Below are 19,898 nucleotides of genomic sequence, written 5' to 3' on the forward strand. Positions count from 1 at the left end.
AGACCTACATGGTCACCATGGCAACCACCCCCCTCCATCCTGTGGGCCCAGCTGACAGTCACGGTTTCTGTCATTGGGGGCGCTCTGGAAGGAGGGGTGGGGGTGAGAGTGCTGGGTTGGCTGGGGCGGCCATGTTTGTTTTTATAGCTGTCAAATCTGAAATCTAATCCATTTCCCAGGGTGGGCCTCCGTTGTCTAAAGGAACCAAGTAGAGAAAGGGGGCTGGGGCTGCATCCTCTGGACCGGGAGGCAGGGGAGCCTGGCCAGCCTGTGCAGGGGAGGCCCTCCCCGCTGGTCCCCAGGGGCTCCGAGGGTGGGAGCCCAGTCCGTGGGCCTTCGCCGGCTGGGCCTGAGGCTGGACTCCGGGTCTCGGTCCAGCTTCGTGCTCCTCGGGCCAGGTCCACACGCTCTGTGTCCGTGTTCTGAGACGAACCAGGCTTATTCCCGCCCGGAGGTGCCCCGAGCGTGTCCCTGTCCCCGGGCCCCGTGTGTGTGAGGCCGTAGAGCCTCGCTGTGGTAACAGTGGCTACCAAGTTGAAGGTGCTCCAGGCCCTGGGCTTTAAAGAGGATATCCACTCACGCATTCATTCACTCATTCATTCATTCAACTTATCTCTATGAGCAATGACCACTGGACGGCTCCTTGGCAGCTTCTATTTAAGCAAAACAGAGGCCCTCGCTGGGACCAGGGGTGCCACTCCCGGGCCCACACTCCAGTGAAATGCCCACATAAGTCCGCCGAAAGGCACACGTTAGCATAACAGCCCCGACCAGGGAACAACACAAGGCCCCCCAGCAGGAGAGTGAGTCGGGCAGAAGATTCCAACCAGGGATGAGTTTGACCCCAAGGGACATGTGGCCGTGCCTGGAGACATTTTGACGGTCACACCTGGGGAGGTGGAGCACGGGCAGGTAACGAGTAGAAAACAGGGATGATGCTAAACACCCTGCAATGCCCAGAACAGCCCCCCACAAAGAATTCTCCAGCCCCAAACATCGACAGGGCCAAGGCTGAGAAACCGTGGGGCCCGCCCACTGAGTGGAATACTACACAGCCAGGAAAAAGAACAAGCTACCAGTACATGCAACAGCATGGATAGCGTCGAAGAGCAAACAGTGTACGCACCCAAGTATATAAGTGAAAAACCAGGCAGAGTTAACCTACAGGAAGGAGGTCTTGGCTGCCGTGATTTTTAGGGAGCAGCCATAGGGGTTGGGGGGGGGGGGCGAAGAAGGAAGCTTCCCGGGCTAGAGACATTCTTCTTGGTCTGAGTGGAGTCACAGGAGTGTGTCTATGAGGAAAGATGCCTTGAGCTGGACATTAAGATTTGAGAGCTCTACTGCATGCAGGTTTGACCTCAATAAAAAGTGCAACAAAAAATAATGAAGCGCAGCTGCCATAAGGAACGATAAAAATGCAACAATTAAAGACAGCACCAGCACCTGCTGGGGCGCCGGCTGTCGCAGCCCCCGCCGGAGCCTTCACCGCAACCCCGCGAGGGCGGGGTGTCATCCCCGTTTCACGAACCTGGCCAAGGCCACGTGAGGGGCAGAGCCGGGGTCTAACCACCCCCGTCGCCCGTGTGTTTAGGGATTTGTTCTGCTCGTGCCCTGGGCGGCCTTGGGAGACAGGCATGGCCGTCCATCACACCCACTTCACAGATACGAAAACGAAGGCCCAGAGACGGCAGGACTTGCCCACGGTGACACGGTGGCCGAGCTGGACAGAAGTTGCTTCACCAAGTGGACAGGCCTGCTGGGCAGATGGTCCTAAGCCTCTCTCCACTCCCACGCCTCCAGCGACGAGGATCCCCCCACAGGCCGCACAGCCCTGCCCAGGCTGACCGGCTCTGCTTATAAGCCACGGAGCCTCCTCGGTGGGCTGAGATCCCTCCCGGGGAGGGGACCAGGGAGTGAGCTCCCCCTTCCTTCCCTGTCCCTGCCCCCCCACCCCCCGCCCCTCCCCGCTTCTTTAATCACCCATAATTTGAAAACTCATTGTATTTGGCCAAAGTGTCTGATTCCCAGATGTCCGCAGGCCGCAGTGCCCAGTGCGACAGCCGGAGTGGGGGAGTCGATGACGCGGGGGGTGGGGGGGGGGGAAGGCTGCCAGCAGGGAAGGGAGCCCAGGGCGGATGGTCCCCGGGACGGAGGCTCCAGCCGGGAGACGCTCCAGACGCCACCGCTTCAGCCACTGCTGAGCACAGGGGCCACGGTCCCACCGCCTGTGGGCGAGCCAGTCTCAGGAGCCCCCACCCACAGGAAGAGGCGCCCGCGGGGAGCCTCCTAGAGTCCTGGGTGGGGGTGGTAGCTGCCTCCCCGGGCCCCGCAGCACCTTGGACGCCCCCCTCCCCGTTATAGCAGCTCTGAACTGAGTGTGGTCTGTCCTGGCCTCTCACCCCACCAGGCTGAGCTCTCCGTGGGCAGCACGTAGCCATCCTCCTCTGTGCTGGCGCCCTGCCTGGGGCAGATGCTCAGGGGCGTGGCAGCCTCGGGAGGGAGGGAGACCCCTGTCAGTGGGAGGCAACAAGGAGGCTGAGGCGGGATTTCTGTGCTGGAGGCTGCGCAGCCCCCTCCCCACCCTGCACTCCCCCTCCTCTCCTCTGTAACATGCGCCGCTCCGCATGCATGTACTCAGCACCCCTCACTGGGGGAGGCCTACCCTGGCTCTGGGAACCCCCAAAGAAGAAGCCAAGGCCCCTGCCCCCCAGAAACTACGAGCACACACTCAGCGGAGACACAGAGAGGTCCCGGGCTGGATGGAGGGTGATGACATCCTCCCTCGGCCTTCTGGGCTCCTGTCCCCACCACACGTCTCCTCTGCCTGCCCCGACCACATACGTGTACACATTCACACGGGCATCCCTTCCCGCACCCTACACACCACCACACGTGACACCCTCCTGGCCCGCCAGGCCGGCAGCAGCGGGCACGGCCCACCCACTCACCCGCAAGGCGCCTCTCACCTCCCCTGTGCCCCTGGGAAGCTCACGGGCCCCTTCTCGGAGTGATGTTTGCAGTGCAGGGGTTTTTATGCTCAGGGTTAGAAAGGAAGGAAGCCAGTTATGTTAAAATAGTTGTCAAAATATTTTTTACAAAAACAAATTTGTGATAGAGAACTATACGAGCTCCATTGTCAACACAGTGAGCAGGCGGGGCGTCGGCTGGGGAGCAGCGGTGACAGTCCCGGGAGCTGCCACCCCCCCTCTGTGGTTCGTCACCTCCGTTGGCGACAGAGAGAAATGCTACATTTCAGTCCGAGGTCAGGGAGGAGAAACATGCGACCTGTCCCCATCCAGGTTCACAACCCTGGGCTTCAGACCCTTGTTGTAGAAACCCTCTCCCTTGGACTCCGGGGACCCCGCAAGGCCCTGGGCAGGTCCTCCTCCTACTTTGTGGGTTCCGTCCCTTAAATGCTCCCAAGCCTCCAGGCTCCCCTCTCCTGTCCCTGACCTCACACCCGCTCCCCAGCCTGTCCCAGCCCCAGGCTTACTCACTGCTGAGCAGCAGGCCTCCCAGACTCCGGGACATCCCTAGGAACCTGATTCGCCGTGTCCAAAATGGGTGTGTCGTACTCTCCCGACCACCAAATTCCCCCCTGCTCTCCCCACCCCCATGAATAAACCCCAACCACCACCAATCCCGGAAGTTGTCCAGACTAGCACCCTCCAGTCTCCCTCTCCCTGGTGCCACACCCATCTCAGAGACCTGTCCATCTCAGCACCTAAATCCCTCCTCTCCATCTACTCCTCAGCATCCCCACTGCCCCAAGCAGACGGCACTCTCTCGCTCACGAGTCTCCTCCTCCACCCTTGCCTCCTATGACACATCCTCCACACGGCATCCAGGGGGCTCCTTCAAAACCAAAGGGCTTCTGTGGCTCCCTATGACTTCCAGAGAGTTTCCAAACGCCTTGGCTTGGCATTCAAGGCCTCTGTATAAGAGTTCTTGGCTAGACAGTGGAGAAGGTAGGTGGGTAAATGCATGAATGTAAGGGTTGGGTAGATGGATGGGTGGGTGAATGGAGAACTGGAAAGATAGATAAATGGAGAGATGGATAAGTAGGTGGGCGGATAAACGGATGGGTAGGTGGGAGCCTTCTCTACCTCTCTCCTGGAAAAGCCAGGCACAGCCTGTGGGCACACTGCTCTGTCCACCTCCACCCCAGCCCGCCTCCCCCCAAGCCCTCACACTCACACAGCACCTCACAGTCATCAGCCTCCTCCTCCTGCTTTCCAATCGAGATGGAAACTGGTGCCCAGAGAGGCGGGTTGTTTCTGGGTGTCACACAGCAGTGAGCTGAGCAGCAGGCCTCCCTGAATGTCAGGACGTGAACTTGGGGAGAGAAGAGGGAGTCCGGAGGAGCAGAGCTCCACAGGACAGATGGGGACAGAATGGGGAAGGCGGCCCCACAGGAGAGCTGCAGCGAGGTTCGCAGGAAGACATTCCGGCTGATTAAAAAGACATATTGATTTCTCTCCGAGGGACACAAATGGGGCTGTTTTTCTCCCAACAGGATGGCGACACGGTCTGAGGGCGGCCACGGGTCAACGCTGGCTTCTCACACAGAAGCCAGAGCCCAGGCCCGATGGACGAGTAAAAATCCAATCATGTTTTAAATGCCCCAGGAGGGGCGAACTCCTCATTAGCCAGCCAGCCCTCTTCCTAATTCTCTGCTCTAGATCAATTACTACAAGACTTCCTGGCAGGCCTCCCGGGGCCCTCGGGGCAGCGCCGGCCAGGGCTCTGGCCACGCCGCACTCAGTCATCGCCAGGCTGGGTGGCCTGGACAAGCACTTCACCTCTCTGGGCCTCATCTGTCCCGTGGACAATCTCTACTGCCAGCATGAACTGTACCCAGCGCATAGTAGGTCCCTAATGACCACCAGTGCCCTTCCAGAATCTGGACACCAAATGTCCTTCCATACTCAGCCCACACTCCAGGCTGTTATCAGAGTCCCCGGCGACTTCCGCTCAGCTCAGAGCCCTCGACCAGGCTGTTCCACTCAAGTCAGGAACAGTGTCCAACACATAGCTGTCTTCAATAATCACTTGCTAAATGAATGAATGCATCAATCAATCAATCATCAATCAATCAACCAACCAACCAACCAATATATGTTGCAAGAGCCTCCTGCCTGGTCTCCAGATCTCGTTCTCTCTCCCTGAAGCAGCCTTCATTTTACTCTAGGGGCAACCATTCTAGTAAATGAATTTTCCCACGCCCCATCCCTGTCGGACACCCATCAATGGCTTCCCAGTGCCCACACGATCAAGCAGCAGCTCTAACAGCCTGTCTCACACTGTTCCAGCCACACTAAACGCCTTTCTGTCCTCAACACTGCTCCTTCTGCCTAGAATGCCATTCCTCCACTGGTCTCCTGGAAAACTCCTACTCACGCACCAAGACCCAGGCCAAATGCCTGCAGGCTGGTCAGGGGCAGCTTCTGCACCTGCGCTCTCTTTACACAGACATTTCCATGTGACAGTCCCTGAGACCGCCCTGTGGGCCAGGCTCTCTCTGGCCACCCCGCTGCCCTGCAGCATCCGCTCGCCGCCATGAGCACCCCCTGGGCACGGCCCGATGCTGACTTTTACTTTGGAGAAAAACAACCTTCTCTACAGCAGATGGAGGGAAACGGACAATTTCCCAGACATGTGTTGCTCCTTCCAGCACACTTGTCGCCCGTCTGGGTGTTCCCATTAGGCCAGGGCTGAAGGGGAGGGGACAGCCTGCCCCAGAGAACCCCTTCCCCAGCCATAAGCAGGCTGGGTGGGCACAGCACTGGCCGGAGAAGCTGGGGTCCTAGGCTCCAGCCCACCCTGGCATTGTCCACTACTTAACGTGGGTAAGTCATGCTCCCTTCCTGGGCCTCAGTCTCCCTAGCTGTACAATGGGGAGTTAGCACCGCCCCGCCCTGCCCGGGCCTGCCACCACTCAGGTGGTGCTGGGAGAATCTAAGAGGACAACCAGAGGGAGCCTGGGAGGCCTCAGTCCGGGCGAGGGGAGACTAAAGTGGGGGTGACCGAGAGCCCCTGAAGTCTCTGTGTGAGGAAAGAATAAACAAAGGAAAGAAGGCAGGCAGGCGGGCAGGGCGGGGGGCACAGCACTCGGCAGTGTCCGGAGGAAGGAGTGAGTCCAGGGGAGAAGTGATCCCCCAAAGTGACACAGCTTTGGGCTCCTGGCCAGGGGTCTGTCCCCTGTGCGGGGGAAGAGAGGGAGGGTGACACCAGCCGCCACGTGGGACAGGAGGGGTGAGATCCAGGGAGCTGCCCGTTTACATGGAAGGGATGGAAGGACTCAGCCCCAGATGCTCCCGATGGCCACACCACAGGGAGAGGGCTCAGGACAGGAGGGATGGGGTGAGGGGAGGGGAGCTTCCTGACAGTCAGGAGCCCCCAGAAAGGTCCCCCAGGCTTGATCCGGGGCCCGAGGCCCGCGAGTGCGGCAGGACTGAGAGGCAGCCTGTGGAGGTCACCGGGGCAGCCGGGCCTCTCAGACCATCAGCAAGGACCTGGGGCCCAGCTGCCCACCGGCCATCAGGACCCCGGTGGCTCCCGCCAGCTCCCCGTCAGCCCCAGCACGCAGACAGCTGCCCTCGGCACGCAACAGTTTGCCCGATCAATTCTTGCCCTGGCTTCTCACTTGACCCCTTGACGTTGCCAACCAGAGTCACTGTGACGCCCATTTCACAGATGAGCAAACAGAGGCTAAACAGAGGCAAGAGACTGGTCCATGGCCGCCGGGCCACGAAGCCAGGACAGGTCTGCGTTCATGCAGCGACCAAACCACAGACCCTGGGCCACCATCATTGCTCCACCCCACAGGCGCCTTCTCACGGAGGTCTCCCCAGGAGCCAGAGTGGCCTCCCCTGCACAGAACGGCCCTGGCTGGCCTCTGCACCCGGTGGCACACGGCCCGTCTCAGTAAAGCTTCTTGAATGACCTCATGAGTGGGCGAGTGAATGATGGGTGAACAGGAGCCCTTCACCCAGTAAGCACCAGAACCCTCACAGCGAACAGCTGAGGATGAGACCGCGGCCCCGCCCTCTTCCTGTCCCAGGATGGGCGAGGTCAGAGGGTCCCAAGGCAGGGATCTAGGTCAGGTTGATTGGAAGTGAGAGTACCCACAGAGCCTGCCCTGGCAAGCCGAGGGCCGGGGCAGAAGCAGGCAGAAGGGGGCAGAGGGGCAGACGAAAAGCAGGAGCGCAGCAGCAAAGGCACAGGCCGAGCCAGCCCCCCACAAGATACGTGGAGCCCGGGAGACACCACTGAGACGCCTCATGGGAAACCGATACCCGGGCAGCCCTTCTGGGCCTCGCTGCCCGACTCTCCCATCCTGCAGACAGGGAGACTGAGGGCGAGTGAGGGGGGTGACTTGGCCAAAGTCCCTGGCAGCTGGCACCTCCTGCCTCCCCACTCAGACTGGCAACCTCCCCCTGCCCAGCAGCGAGGCAGCCTTCACAGATGACTGGCTTCCCGCCGTGCATGGATGACTCGTGCATGGATGATTTGCAAGCAGCACAAGTGCTGGCTCAGCCCTGGCGGGAGGGGGAGGCAGCCCAAGGATGCCGGGGTGGGGGGGTTAGGGTGGGGGTGGGGGTTGCAAGCTCCTCACGGGCGCGGCCCCCAGCAGGCCACAGCGCAGTGGCAGCAGAATGTAGATGCTGGAACCCACGGAGACCGGCCTGGAACTGGGAAGCAAACCGCCCTGCCCCATGGGGTGTGGAGAACCCGTGCTGCCCCAGGCTCCCCGGGGCCTGGATAAAAGCTGAGGCTGGGGGTGCAGAGCAATGGAGGCCTTCAGCCCAACTCTACCACTCCCTGGCTGTGCAACCCTGGAAAAAAGTGACTGCACCGCTCTGAGCCTCACTTTCCACGTGTGTAAAAGGGGGCACCTCTGGGTGGTGATAAGGGTTGCAGGGGATGATGCAGGCAAAGAATGCAGCGCAGTACGTGCCTGAGCTCCTGGTTGCCACACCTGTGCTCCTCCTCTGTGCTGGGTCTACAGGAACCATCTAACCGTCTAACCCTCCCGTTACAGAGATAGGAAACTCAGGCTCGGGGTCGGGAAACCAGAGCGAGGACACGCACCACGGCCTTTCTCCCCCTGCCCCCCGTTACACTGAGAAAGGCTCTCAACATCTGATCTGGGTGGAAAATAGGTTTCCAACTGATTAGTTCTGCGGCCGGGGGCGCCCGCTGGAGGATGCCGTGATGGATTAGCCATGTCTGCACGGGTGAGGGCATGGCTACCAGCAGCATAACCGGCACAAATTTACCTAAATAACGGAGCCTGAATCTGATTTTCCCTGGAAACGATGTCCTCTGAAAGCAGTGTGTTCTACCTAAAGCCTTGATGCCCAGTGTCTTACTGAATCTGCCAAGAGCAGAGAGTTTGCTCAGACACACAAGGGCCCCGCTCACCTTTCGGGCACAGAAAATGAGAATGACGGCTGCTTTTTCTAGTCTGCCCGCGCCATCGTCACATGTTCCCTATGCGGCTGCTCTGGTCTTCATTGCCATCCCGGGACCTGGGGATGACCACCCTTTTTGTCAACTGGGGAGCCTGGGGCTCAGAGAGGTTAAGAAACTGGCCCGCCCTCATCAGTTTTTCTCAGTGGTTAGAGTGTCAGCCCTTGGACTGAAGGGCCAGGGGTTCGATTCCGGTCAAGGGCATGGACCTCAGTGGCAGGCTGAATCCCTAGCCTCCGTTGGGGTGCATGTGGGAGGCAACCAATCGGTGTGTCTCTCTCACATTGATGTTTCTCTCTCTGTGTCTCTCCCCCTCGCACCCCCCCCCCTTTCACTCTCTCTAAACATCAATGGGGGGAAATATCCTCGGGTGAAGATTAACAAAACAAAAACAAAAGAAGAAACTGGCCCATGGCCACACAGCAAAGCAGAGGCAGAACCAGCCCCTGGATCTGCCTGACTCGGGTCCGCACACTGAACCACTCCCCCAGGAGTCCAACAGGGCCACCAAGCCTCCGACATCTCAGACCCAGAGACCTCCCTGCTGCAGCCCCAGCTGCCGACGCCTGCGCCAGGCCGGCAGGCAGACAGCACTGCTGCCTTGCGGGTGAGTGGCCCGCTCCCCGCGCCGGCCCCGGGTTCTCCGGTGAGTCAGGGGGTGACTCAGGTCTGGCCTGGCTGGCTGAGGAGCTGAGTCAGGGAGCACCAAGCCTGCAAGGGCCGCTGGCTCCAAGCCAGGGCCCCCCAGCACCAGGGACCGCGTGCGGAGGACAGCCTGTCTGGGGCCGACCTCCCACGCTGCCCCGGGCCCGCTGGGCTGACCCTGCGCCTCCCACCCGCGTTCCTCGGGGCTCTCGATGGGGAGCAGACGCCTGCAGAGTCTGGGGAGGTGGAGGGTCCTTCCTGGTTGTCACAATGATGGAGGAGCACTGCCTACTAACATCACCACACGTCCCGTAAGGGACAAGGCAGCCAGGACCACAGAGCAGGAGCACAGCCCAAATGCCAACAGTGCCCACTGAGGGGCACCGGGTCAGCGCTGCCCCTCCCTGAGCTCCCTCGCAGGGAAGCATCCTAGAGCCCTCAGCATCTGATCAAAGACACTCACACACACACACACACACACACACAAGCCCCCTAAAACCCAGCCTGAGCACCCCCGGTCGAGTCTCTGCTGCAGGAGCCCCTGTGGACGCCAACGTCTGCCGGTAGACACCCAGCTTGGCCTCTCTCCCACGGACCCACTCGGGCTGTGAAATCTCAGCATCGCGTTCACAGGGGGTGCCCAGAGACACGGGTCCTCAGCTCCCAAACAAGCACCGCGGCAGCCGGACGCGTATTTGAAACCGAACTTCACAGTTTGGGGCTCACAGAAGCCTAGAATGTGGGTGTCACTGAACCTTAAATGTGAAGTGTGAGCCTTGGACTCAGTCGCAGAGTCTGGAATCTGAGTCGTCAGCTCTCTGGTCCAGAAGACAGCTCAGCGGTCAGGTGGCCACTTCAAGCCGAGACCTCCATCCCTCGCGCCAGCCTCGGCAGCCTCTATCTGTGGGCCCCGGGGAGCCCGAAGATGCTCTGAGCAGGTCCCAGTGCTGGGGTGTCCTCCTAAAGAGGGGCCCACAGCTCTGCACTCCACCCACTCCAGCAGAGACCCTCAGGTTTCCCAGATCTGGGGCGGGAGGGGGGGGTGGTTCCAGGGCCCATCATCACCTCAGCTCCCAACTCAGCAGGGAGGCCAGCAGACGTGGGCTCAGCATGTGCCTCCCCCAGCCTTTCTGGGGTTAGCCTCATCACCCCGCCTGCACCCAGGCACCCCAGGCATCTAGGACAGGGCTCAGGCCCCATGCTGTGAGGCCTCAAGCACCAGTAAGGACTCTGTCTTACTTGGTGGACCCCAAAAACCATAAGGCCACCAAGCCTGGGTCCCAAAGCCTCCACCTCAGCAGCCCCCAGCCGCAGGCTCACCCCTGCAATCCATCCTCTTATCACGGCTCAGTGGTCCTTCTAATGCAGGTCTCACCACATCGCCTCCCTGCTTTAAACTTCGCCGGGTCTTCACGGCCCTCAGGACACAGGCCAGCTCCTCACTCAGCGCAGGGAGCCTGCAACATCTCCCACTGCCCCGCCAGCCTCACCTCCCCTCTCTGCCCCTCACTCACCCATCCCAGCCACACCAACTGCCCTCAGGCCCTCTCCTTCCCAGGCCTTCGCTCCTGCCGTACCCCTGTCCCCACTGCCCTCTCACCTAACACCACACGTTACTGGAGGCTCAGGTCAGACACTGCCGATGTCTGCCCAGCGAACACCAAAGGAGCACCATGTGCTGGGCACTGGGGTCCAGCAGTGAACATGACAAGCTGAATCCGTGTCCTGGTTATGTGGTGGCACCCCCGGAGGAGGCCAATGTTAGGTTCAGGTAGTGACAACCAACAGAGTGGCTGAGGGGAAATCCCAGAGGGCTGCCCTGAGGAGGTGACACAAGCTGTGATTTGAAGGATGCAACAAAGGACTTGCCCAGGTGAAGAGAGCAGGGAAGATCGTTTCAGACAAAGGGAAGAGCATGTGAGAGGGCCCTGAAGCCTAGAAGAGCACAGAGGATGCAGCGTGGAAAGGCTGGTGAGGGGCACACAGGGTCTGGTGGGCTGGGTCAGGACTTGGCTGAGGGCAGCGGGAAATGAAGCAGGGGGGTGACATGAGCAGACGAGAGGCAACAGTGAAGGCAGGCAGATTCGTGAGGGGCTGCTTGCCGCTGCCTCGGGCCCCAAACAGATGCCTGGGGCCCATGCCCATGGGTCCCCGTTTCAGCTCTCATCACCCCAGTGGTCACCATCCATCAGATGGTTCAGTCACTGGGAGCTGGGCCATGGGCCAGGGTCTGACTTAACTCCGTCCTCAGTTCCAGGGCAGAGCTGGGGTTCACCCCTGAGGGCTTCCCGGGCCAGCCGGCCACTGGCAGTCAGCAACTTCTAGAATGTTCCCATCAGCAGATCCTCATCAGTCCGACCTCCATGCCTGATGCCTCCCCAGAGCCACCACTAAGCTCTCTCCCCACCAACCAGGCATGGCCAGCGGCCTCAGGCCTCCCAACCAGGGCAGGCGTGGCCAGCGGGCTCATCAGGGAACAGGGTGGCCCAGGCAGGGCCCCGACAAGCCCAGGCCGCACAAAGGATATGGGTTACACACCATCTTGATACACCAGTTCCGGGGGCTGGTGGTCTGTCGCAGGCAGAAGAAGGCAACGGGCGCCAGGTCCGGGTGAGGGACGTCTGCGTTGGCTCCATCCTGGGGCTCCTCCAGGCCCGGAGGGGAGGGCGGGGGGCTCCGGGGCCCCGGCTGCTCTGTGACCCCCGGCTCAGGGGCCAGGGCCACAGCAGAAGAGGAGGGCGGCGAGCAGCTCTCAGCCATGTCAGCGCCGAGCAGGGAGCCTGGGGGAGAAAAAGAAGTGACTGGGACACGCTCCCCAGCCAGCCTCCCCCGAGAGGCGGCAGGCCCCCAACCTCGCCCCCTGGGCCCTCAGTTCTTTCCTAACCCCTGGCCACGAGGGGAGGAATGAACTGCGGGCCCATATGCCTCCGAGTGGGAATCCACTTCCAGGCTGGGTGGTCCAGGGCAGTCCGGTCAACCTGTTTGAGGAGATGAAGAGTGGGGGCAGCAAAGCCTTGGATTGTGCCATGGCTGGTGTGGCTCCGTGGATAGAGCATCGGCCTGTGGACCGAAGGGTCCCAGGTTCGATTCCGGCCGAGGGCATGTACCTCCGTTGCAGGCTCCTCCCCTGCCCGGCCTGGGCTCCTGCAGGAGGCAACCAATCGATGTGTTCCTCTCACATCGATATGACTCTCTGTCTTTCCTTCTCTGGTCCACTCTCTCTAAAAATCAATGGAAAAATATCCTCAGGTGAGGATTAAAAATAATAATTTAAAAAAAAAACACTTAGATTGCAGTTGTGATATTAGTTGTGTATTTACTTTATTATGAGACTAGAGTTGTGTATTCATTGCATCATCAAAGGTAAGGAAAATTCGCAAGAAAAAAGGGAAAGTTACTGTAAAGACAGACATTATTGCCAGGATGACACGTGTTACAAAGGGAGAAGTTGGGGTGCTGTGGGGCCAGAAACCGGGGGGCCTGGGCAAGCAGAGAGGAACTCAGGGCAGGCTCCCCCGGGGACAGCTGAGCTGAGCCCTGCACTTGAGCCCAGGGTCCCACCACCACGGCCTCACAGAGCTGAGAACCCAGAGACCTTAGGCACCAACCTCTGGTTTACAGATGGAGAAACTGAGGCCCAGAGAAGGGACAGAACAGATAACACAACCAGATAACAGCAGAGACAGGACTCCCTCGGGGCCAGCTTCCAGGGTGTCTGACCTGTGCAGCGCCCAGGGCCCCACACTCAGAGGGCCTACGCTTGCTTTAATGCTCTGCCGTCACCAACTGAAACTTAATAACTTTTGATCTGGGCCCTGCAAATCGTACCGCCGGTCCTGACTCTATCTCCGGGTGCTTCCACTTCCTGGTCTTGTCTGAGGCTCACAACCCCAGCAGGGTTATTGTGCCCATTTAGCAGACAGAGAAACTGAGGCCCCGAGAAGGGCGCGCCATGCCAGGTCCACGCACTGGGGCATGTTTAGAGGCCAGAGTCCCAGCACCAGCCCTCCAGACGCAGCAATGACTGACCGTGCCTCGCCTGTCCCCCTCCACCGCTGGACAATGCCAGGGCGGGAAGAACAGCGCTTTTCAGGGCCTGCCCCTCAACATCGCCTCCAAGAGGCTACCAATCCCTGAGTCTTTATCCACAGGGTTCTCCTGAACCCCCGAACCCTGCCAGTGCCAGGCTGGGCAGTGGGAGTTGGAGATGAGGCCCAAATGCCTCGCGCCCACCCGGCTGCCACCCGTGGCTGCTGAGCCGTCTGCTGAGCTGCCCAGAGCTGATGCATTTGGACATTTCCCTGGCTCCCGGGGACAACAGGCGGGAGTTGGCACCGCCTGTCACTTCGCCCGGTTGGTCAGGGAGGCACCGTTTCCTCTCAAGCTTAAGGCTTTGCTCTTGGTTCCAGAAAAACAACCACAGGCCTTACATAAGCTCCCAGGCACCTCGGCCGCCACGTGCCAACCCCTGGGCTGAGAACTTCCTCCCTGGGGTGGCTCCAGGTCTGCCCACACCGTGCCAGCCTCGGAGTCCACAGGTCCCTCGCTCCAGCCAAACGCACCTCCTCAGGTCCCGGAGCGCGGGCTGCCTCCTCCGGCCTCTCCCTGGAGCACGCGCTCCTTCATCTCCCGTGCCCTGTTCTCCCAGGCCCTGGAGATTCATTCATTTGTCCAACAATATTTCCTGAGCACCTACTATGTGCACAGGCTGTGCAGGCTACGCTGGTGAATGAGCCAGACTTGGCACCAGCCCTCGTCCACAATGCCAGCACTCCAGCAAGGGAAAAAGACACGAGTCAATTAATCTCTCTCCCCGGGTTCCCATCGCTCTTATCACTACCAAGCACACCATCTCATTTATGTATTTCCATCTTTATGATTTAGTGTCTGTCTCCTCACCTGAAAGAAGGCTGTAAGACAGCAGGGACTGTGGTCTGTTTAGTTCACTGCTGTGTCCCGTCCCGCCCCCCCCCCCCCCAGTGCCTGGAACAGTGCCTGGAACATACTAGGTGCTCAATAAATATTTGTTGACTAAAGTAATAAGAAGTGCTGGGAAATAAATAAACAAGAGAGAAAGGGGGAAGTGGGGAGAAACCACCTTGTCCTCTCTAAAGAAAGAGACATTTAAGATTAAAACAGGAATCAGAAGCCCAGCCGGTGTAGCTCAGTGGTTGAGTATCAACCCATGATTCCTCATCAGAGCACATCCCCAGGTTGCGGGCTCGATCCCCAGTAGGGGGCGTGCAGGAGGCAGCCGATCAATGATTCTCCTTCATCATTGATGTTTCTATCTCTCTCTCCCTCCCCTTCCTCTCTCTGAAATCAATAAAAACATATTTAATAAAAAACAAGAACCATAAGGCATCATCATGGGGGTAGAAGGAATCGCATATGCAAAGTCCGGGAAGCTGGAGTAACCTCGGTGCGTTTAAGGAACAGAAATGAGGCCAGGCTGGCGGAGCCTGGGGCAGGGAGCAGGGTGGGAGTGGAGGGTTCAGCAGGGCCCGTTGTGAGGCCATAGAAGAAGCTTGTGTTTCAGTCCGAGTGCAACAGGATCCGTGGAAGGGGTTTATGTAAGGAGGGGTGCGCTCTGGTCTGGGCCTTTAAGCCATCCCTCTGAGGGTGGGAGGGAGGTGGGTGGAGGGGCAGGGGTGGGGCAGGGAGGGCCACTGGAGGCTGGAGAAATGGGCTGGCCGAGGCTGGGATGCTGGTGGAGGTGAGAAGGGAGTGAATTTGAGATAAATTGTAGAGGCCAGAAGAGCCAGGCCTTGTATCGGCCCAAGGCCACCCCACCCACTTCCGCCAAAACCCTTCCTGCACCCACACAGGTGGACAGAGCTGCCCTGGCCTCTGGGGTCGCGTGTGACCACGCCCTCTCCCCACACCCTGTTTAAAGCTGATGTGGGTGGATGTCCTTTGTCTTCCCACCTCTCCGCCCCCCTCTGTGGGGCTACTTCTGATCGCAACTGCCAAGGCCACCCCAGCACACACCCCAGTGACCCTCCTCCACCCTCAGACCTGTCCCCCACTGACCACCCCTCCTCCACCCACTGACCACCCCTCCTCCACCCTCTGACCTGTTCCCCACTGACCACTCTCCTCCACCTTCTGACCACCCCTCCTCCACCCACTGACCACCCTCCTCCCTCTGACCTGTTCCCCACTGACCACCCTCCTCCACCCTCCGACCTGTCCCCCACTGACCACCCTCCTCCACCCTCCGACCTGTCCCCCACTGACCACCCTCCTCCACCCTCTGACCTGTTCCCCACTGACCACCCTCCTCCACCCTCCAACCTGTCCCCCACTGACCACCCTCCTCCACCCTCCGACCTGTCCCCCACTGACCACCCTCCTCAACCCTCTGACCTGTTCCCCACTGACCACCCCTCCTCCACCCTCTGACCTGTTCCCCACTGACCACCCTCCTCCACCCTCTGACCTGTTCCCCACTTACCACCCCTCCTCCCTCTGACCTGTTCCCCACTGACCACCCCTCCTCCCTCCGACCTGTTCCCCACTGACCACCCCTCCTCCCTCCGACCTGTTCCCCACTGACCACCCCTCCTCCACCCACTGACCACCCTCCTCCACCCTCTGACCTGTTCCCCACTGACCACCCTCCTCCACCCTCTGACCTGTTCCCCACTGACCACCCTCCTCCACCCTCTGACCTGTTCCCCAGTGACCACCCCTCCTCCACCCTCTGACCTGTTCCCTAATGACCACCCTCCTCCACCCTCTGACCTGTTCCCCAGTGACCACCCCTCCTCCACCCTCTGACCTGTTCCCCAGTGACCACCCCTCCTCCACCCTCTGACCTGTTCCCCACTGACCACCCCTCCTCCACCCTCTGACCTGTTCCCCACTGACCACCCCTCCTCCACCCTCTGACCTGTTCCCCACTGACCACCCCTCCTCCACCCTCTGACCTGTTCCCCAGTGACCACCCCTCCTCCACCCTCTGACCTGTTCCCCAGTGACCACCCCTCCTCCACCCTCTGACCTGTTCCCCAGTGACCACCCCTCCTCCACCCTCTGACCTGTTCCCCAGTGACCACCTCTCCTCCATCCTCTGACCTGTTCCCCAGTGACCACCCCTCCTCCACCCTCTGACCTGTTCCCCAGTGACCACCCCTCCTCCACCCTCTGACCTGTTCCCCAGTGACCACCCTCCTCCACCCTCTGACCTGTTCCCCAGTGACCACCCCTCCTCCACCCTCTGACCTGTTCCCCAGTGACCACCCCTCCTCCACCCTCTGACCTGTTCCCCAGTGACCACCCCTCCTCCATCCTCTGACCTGTTCCCCAGTGACCACCCCTCCTCCACCCTCTGACCTGTTCCCCAGTGACCACCCCTCCTCCACCCTCTGACCTGTTCCCCAGTGACCACCCTCCTCCACCCTCTGACCTGTTCCCCAGTGACCACCCCTCCTCCACCCTCTGACCTGTTCCCCAGTGACCACCCCTCCTCCACCCTCTGACCTGTTCCCCAGTGACCACCCCTCCTCCATCCTCTGACCTGTTCCCCAGTGACCACCCCTCCTCCACCCTCTGACCTGTTCCCCAGTGACCACCCCTCCTCCACCCTCTGACCTGTTCCCCAGTGACCACCCTCCTCCACCCTCTGACCTGTTCCCCAGTGACCACCCAGACTTGCTCCCTATTCCCAATTCCCTTTGCCTGTGCCTATAGCCCAGCGCCTGTCACCAGCTGCCCACGTGCCTCTGGCTGGAAGCCCTTGGGGACTGGCAGCCGGGCCACCTGGGCACCATCCTGTGGGCAGATGGAGCCTCGCTGAGTCGAGAGGACTTGCGCTAAGTGGCAGCGCTGGTAGATTCAAACTAAGGTCCATCTGGCCCCAGTCACAGCTGCCTCCGCACGCCAGTGTCCTTCCTCTGGACGCTCCCGGGGGTGGGTGGTAACTGGGCTGGCCTCCATCAGCAGGGGCTGGGGCAGAGCAGCACCCCCCGTGCCTGGAGCATACACCCACCCCCGACTCCATCAGCCTCTTGGCGTCTCAGCTGTCCTCCCTGTAAAGCTCAGCTCCCTTCCTGCCTGCCTCACGGGCCCTTGTGAATACATGATGTGGATGGGCGGGCTCTCTAGGACCCAGGAAGGAGGATGTGCAAGCATGCATGGAGCCAGCTAAGCCATCCCCAGGGGCTGCCACCCCCGCCCTCTCTCCACATCACTACTATCTCTACCACCATCATCACCCCCACAATCACCATCACCATCACTATTACCATCATCTCCATCACCATCACCTCCATTGACGCCATCACCATCACCTCCATCGACACCATCACCACCACCTCCGTCAACACCATCACCATCAGCTCCATCGACACCATCACCACCATCACCATCACCTCCATCACCTTTACCTCAATCACCATTACCTCCATCATCACCATTATCATCACCATCACCCCTATCATCATCATGACCTCCATCACCACCATCACCATTACCATCATCTCCATCACCACTATCACCACCACCATCCACCATCACCTCCATTACCATCACCACCATCATCACAGCATCATGGAGGCTCTATGTCTGACTGTGCCAGGCGATGGGCAAAGGGCTTTCTATGCGTTGTCTATGTCGATTCCCACACAGCCCCATGAGGTACAGGCCATGGTTATTCCTACTTATGTGGAAGGAGACTGGGGCCCAGGGAAGTCCAGCAGTGCCCAAAGTCACCCATGTGGTACAGGGCAGACTCTGGTTCCCAGCTCAGGCCACTCCTAAGCCCAAGCAGTGACCCACTGCAGGCACCACGCTGGGACAGGGACAGGTGCCCTGAAACCAGGCCTTTCCTCTCGACTGAGTCACCAGGCAGTGGAGTTATAGCTGCTGGTCCAGCGAAGACCCCCAGTGTGGGCAGAGAGACCCTCCAAGTGTCCCAGCATCTGTGGGGAACCTCCTGGAATCTTCCAGCTGGTACTGCGAAGGCCTTGGAATGAGGTGTAGGGAGGCCTGAGCCTGCACAGCTTGGGGTCTTGGTGGAGAAAGACCTGAGGCCTGGCCTGGTCACCCCAGACAGGGTGTGTGTGTGTGTGTGTGTGTGTGTGTGTGTGTGTGTTCACAGGCACACACAGGCAGGCAACTTGCTTATTCCTTTGTCAACAACCACACATCAGCTAATGTCACAGCTAGAAAAACAAGCAACAAATTCATTCTGAGAACACAAGAATCCAGGACACTCAAATCATAATATCTTAGAACCACTCAGAACCTCAGAGGCCCAAGATATTAACTACAATAACCTTAGACTCTATAGTGTGGTGTTTCAGAGCCTGGGCGCCGGAAGCCAAAACCTATGCTGAAGTCCCAGCTGACACCAATCCACCTGGCACACGACTCAGCCTGGCAGGGGTCCTCGATGGCCCTGTGTATACACTGAGGGTGACCACTGCTCTGGAGCAGGGCTGCTGTGAGGATGAACTAGGGTCACACACAGGAAGCCCTGGCCACACACCAGACACTGGGCCAGCCACAGGGAGCCCATGGTGGTTGCCTGCGTGTTGGCGCCATCAGCCATGGAATTCCAGAATCCTGGAGCGCAGGAGCCTCAGGACACAGCGCCTGGTGTCAGACTCTTAGGACCTTCACACAGGGAATCTCTGAAAAGATGGACCCCGCAGTGGCCTGCTGTGTCAGCACACAGTCACACACACAATACACAGATGCACACTACCACGCAGACGCAGACATCTCACTATCACACTCACATACACAGTCAGATATACACTCACACACAGATACACACACTCTCACACTGACACACACACACACATAACGCCTACTCACACAGGTGCACACCCCTCACTCACTCACACACACGCCAGTGCAGAGGCTGCCTATAGAGAAGTCCTTGTGAGGCTGCAGGAACCTGCCTCCCGGAATCTTCCAGCCGCCGTCCCCGAGCCCCTGGAATCCACTGTCTGCTCCCTCTTCCACATGACAGCGCCGCAGATGCTTGACGACAGCCCGCCCGCCCCCCGCCTCATCTGCACAGGCCTCTTGTCGCCAGCTTCCTCATCCATTCCTTGGGTGACAATTTCCAGATCGTCTGCTCCTTGGGACCCCCTCCCCAGTCACATTCTCCTTTGCCTATTTTCTGCCACAAAGGCTGGACCAGGTTTGCACCAAGTCACCCAGAGCAGAGCAGACGACTCACCTGCCTGGCTCTGCAGGGAGGCCCTCTCTTGATGCAGCCTGGGAGCCCCACAGCCTGGCTGGCAACCCAATCAGACTGCCGCACCTGTGGGGCATGTGGTCCACTGGTCTCCTCAGATCTTCTTCGGAGGAACTGTATGTAGCAAAGACAAGGCTCCTCTAGAGTACAGACGAATGCCTGCAGTTCGGCCCCTACCTGCGTGACCTGACACAAAACGTGCTCTGGTCTGGCCAGCTGAGCCTGCCCGTGTACTGCAGCCACTTTGGTCCTGTCACCACAATCAACAGCGAGCCCTCCCAGCTTTTCGATGTTCAACGAGTCGGGTTGGCAGCCCCTCCTATGACGGCCAACAAGAGCTGTAGACACCATTCTTTGTCCAGCACTGACTATGTGCCGGGCACCTCGTTACAACCCGGTGAAGAAGCGATTTTACTCTCTCCACTTTATAGATGAGGAGACTGAGGCGCAGAGAGGTTAAGGCATTTTCCCAAGGTCAAGACGTACTTGGCGAAAGAGCTGGGATTTGGATCTGGGAGGCCCAAACCCAGGTCACCAGTTCAAGGGCAGGCCATGGACAGGAAGT

At 59.6% G+C, this 19,898-nt stretch overlaps 2 protein-coding genes across 3 annotated transcripts in view; one reads left to right on the plus strand and one right to left on the minus strand.

Annotated features, from left to right (window-relative positions):
* RPS19BP1 (ribosomal protein S19 binding protein 1) overlaps positions 1 to 19,898 on the plus strand; it is a 519,247-nt gene that overhangs the window by 465,711 nt on the left and 33,638 nt on the right. The gene's annotated exons all lie outside the window — the stretch shown is intronic.
* CACNA1I (calcium voltage-gated channel subunit alpha1 I) overlaps positions 1 to 19,898 on the minus strand; it is a 102,344-nt gene that overhangs the window by 77,904 nt on the left and 4,542 nt on the right. The window contains exon 2 of the mRNA XM_059681483.1: positions 11,648 to 11,900. Coding sequence (XP_059537466.1) covers positions 11,648 to 11,900 — 253 coding nt within the window. The remainder of the gene's footprint in view (positions 1 to 11,647; positions 11,901 to 19,898) is intronic.

This window comes from Myotis daubentonii, chromosome 2, assembly GCF_963259705.1.
Source record: "Myotis daubentonii chromosome 2, mMyoDau2.1, whole genome shotgun sequence".
NCBI lineage: Eukaryota > Metazoa > Chordata > Mammalia > Chiroptera > Vespertilionidae > Myotis > Myotis daubentonii.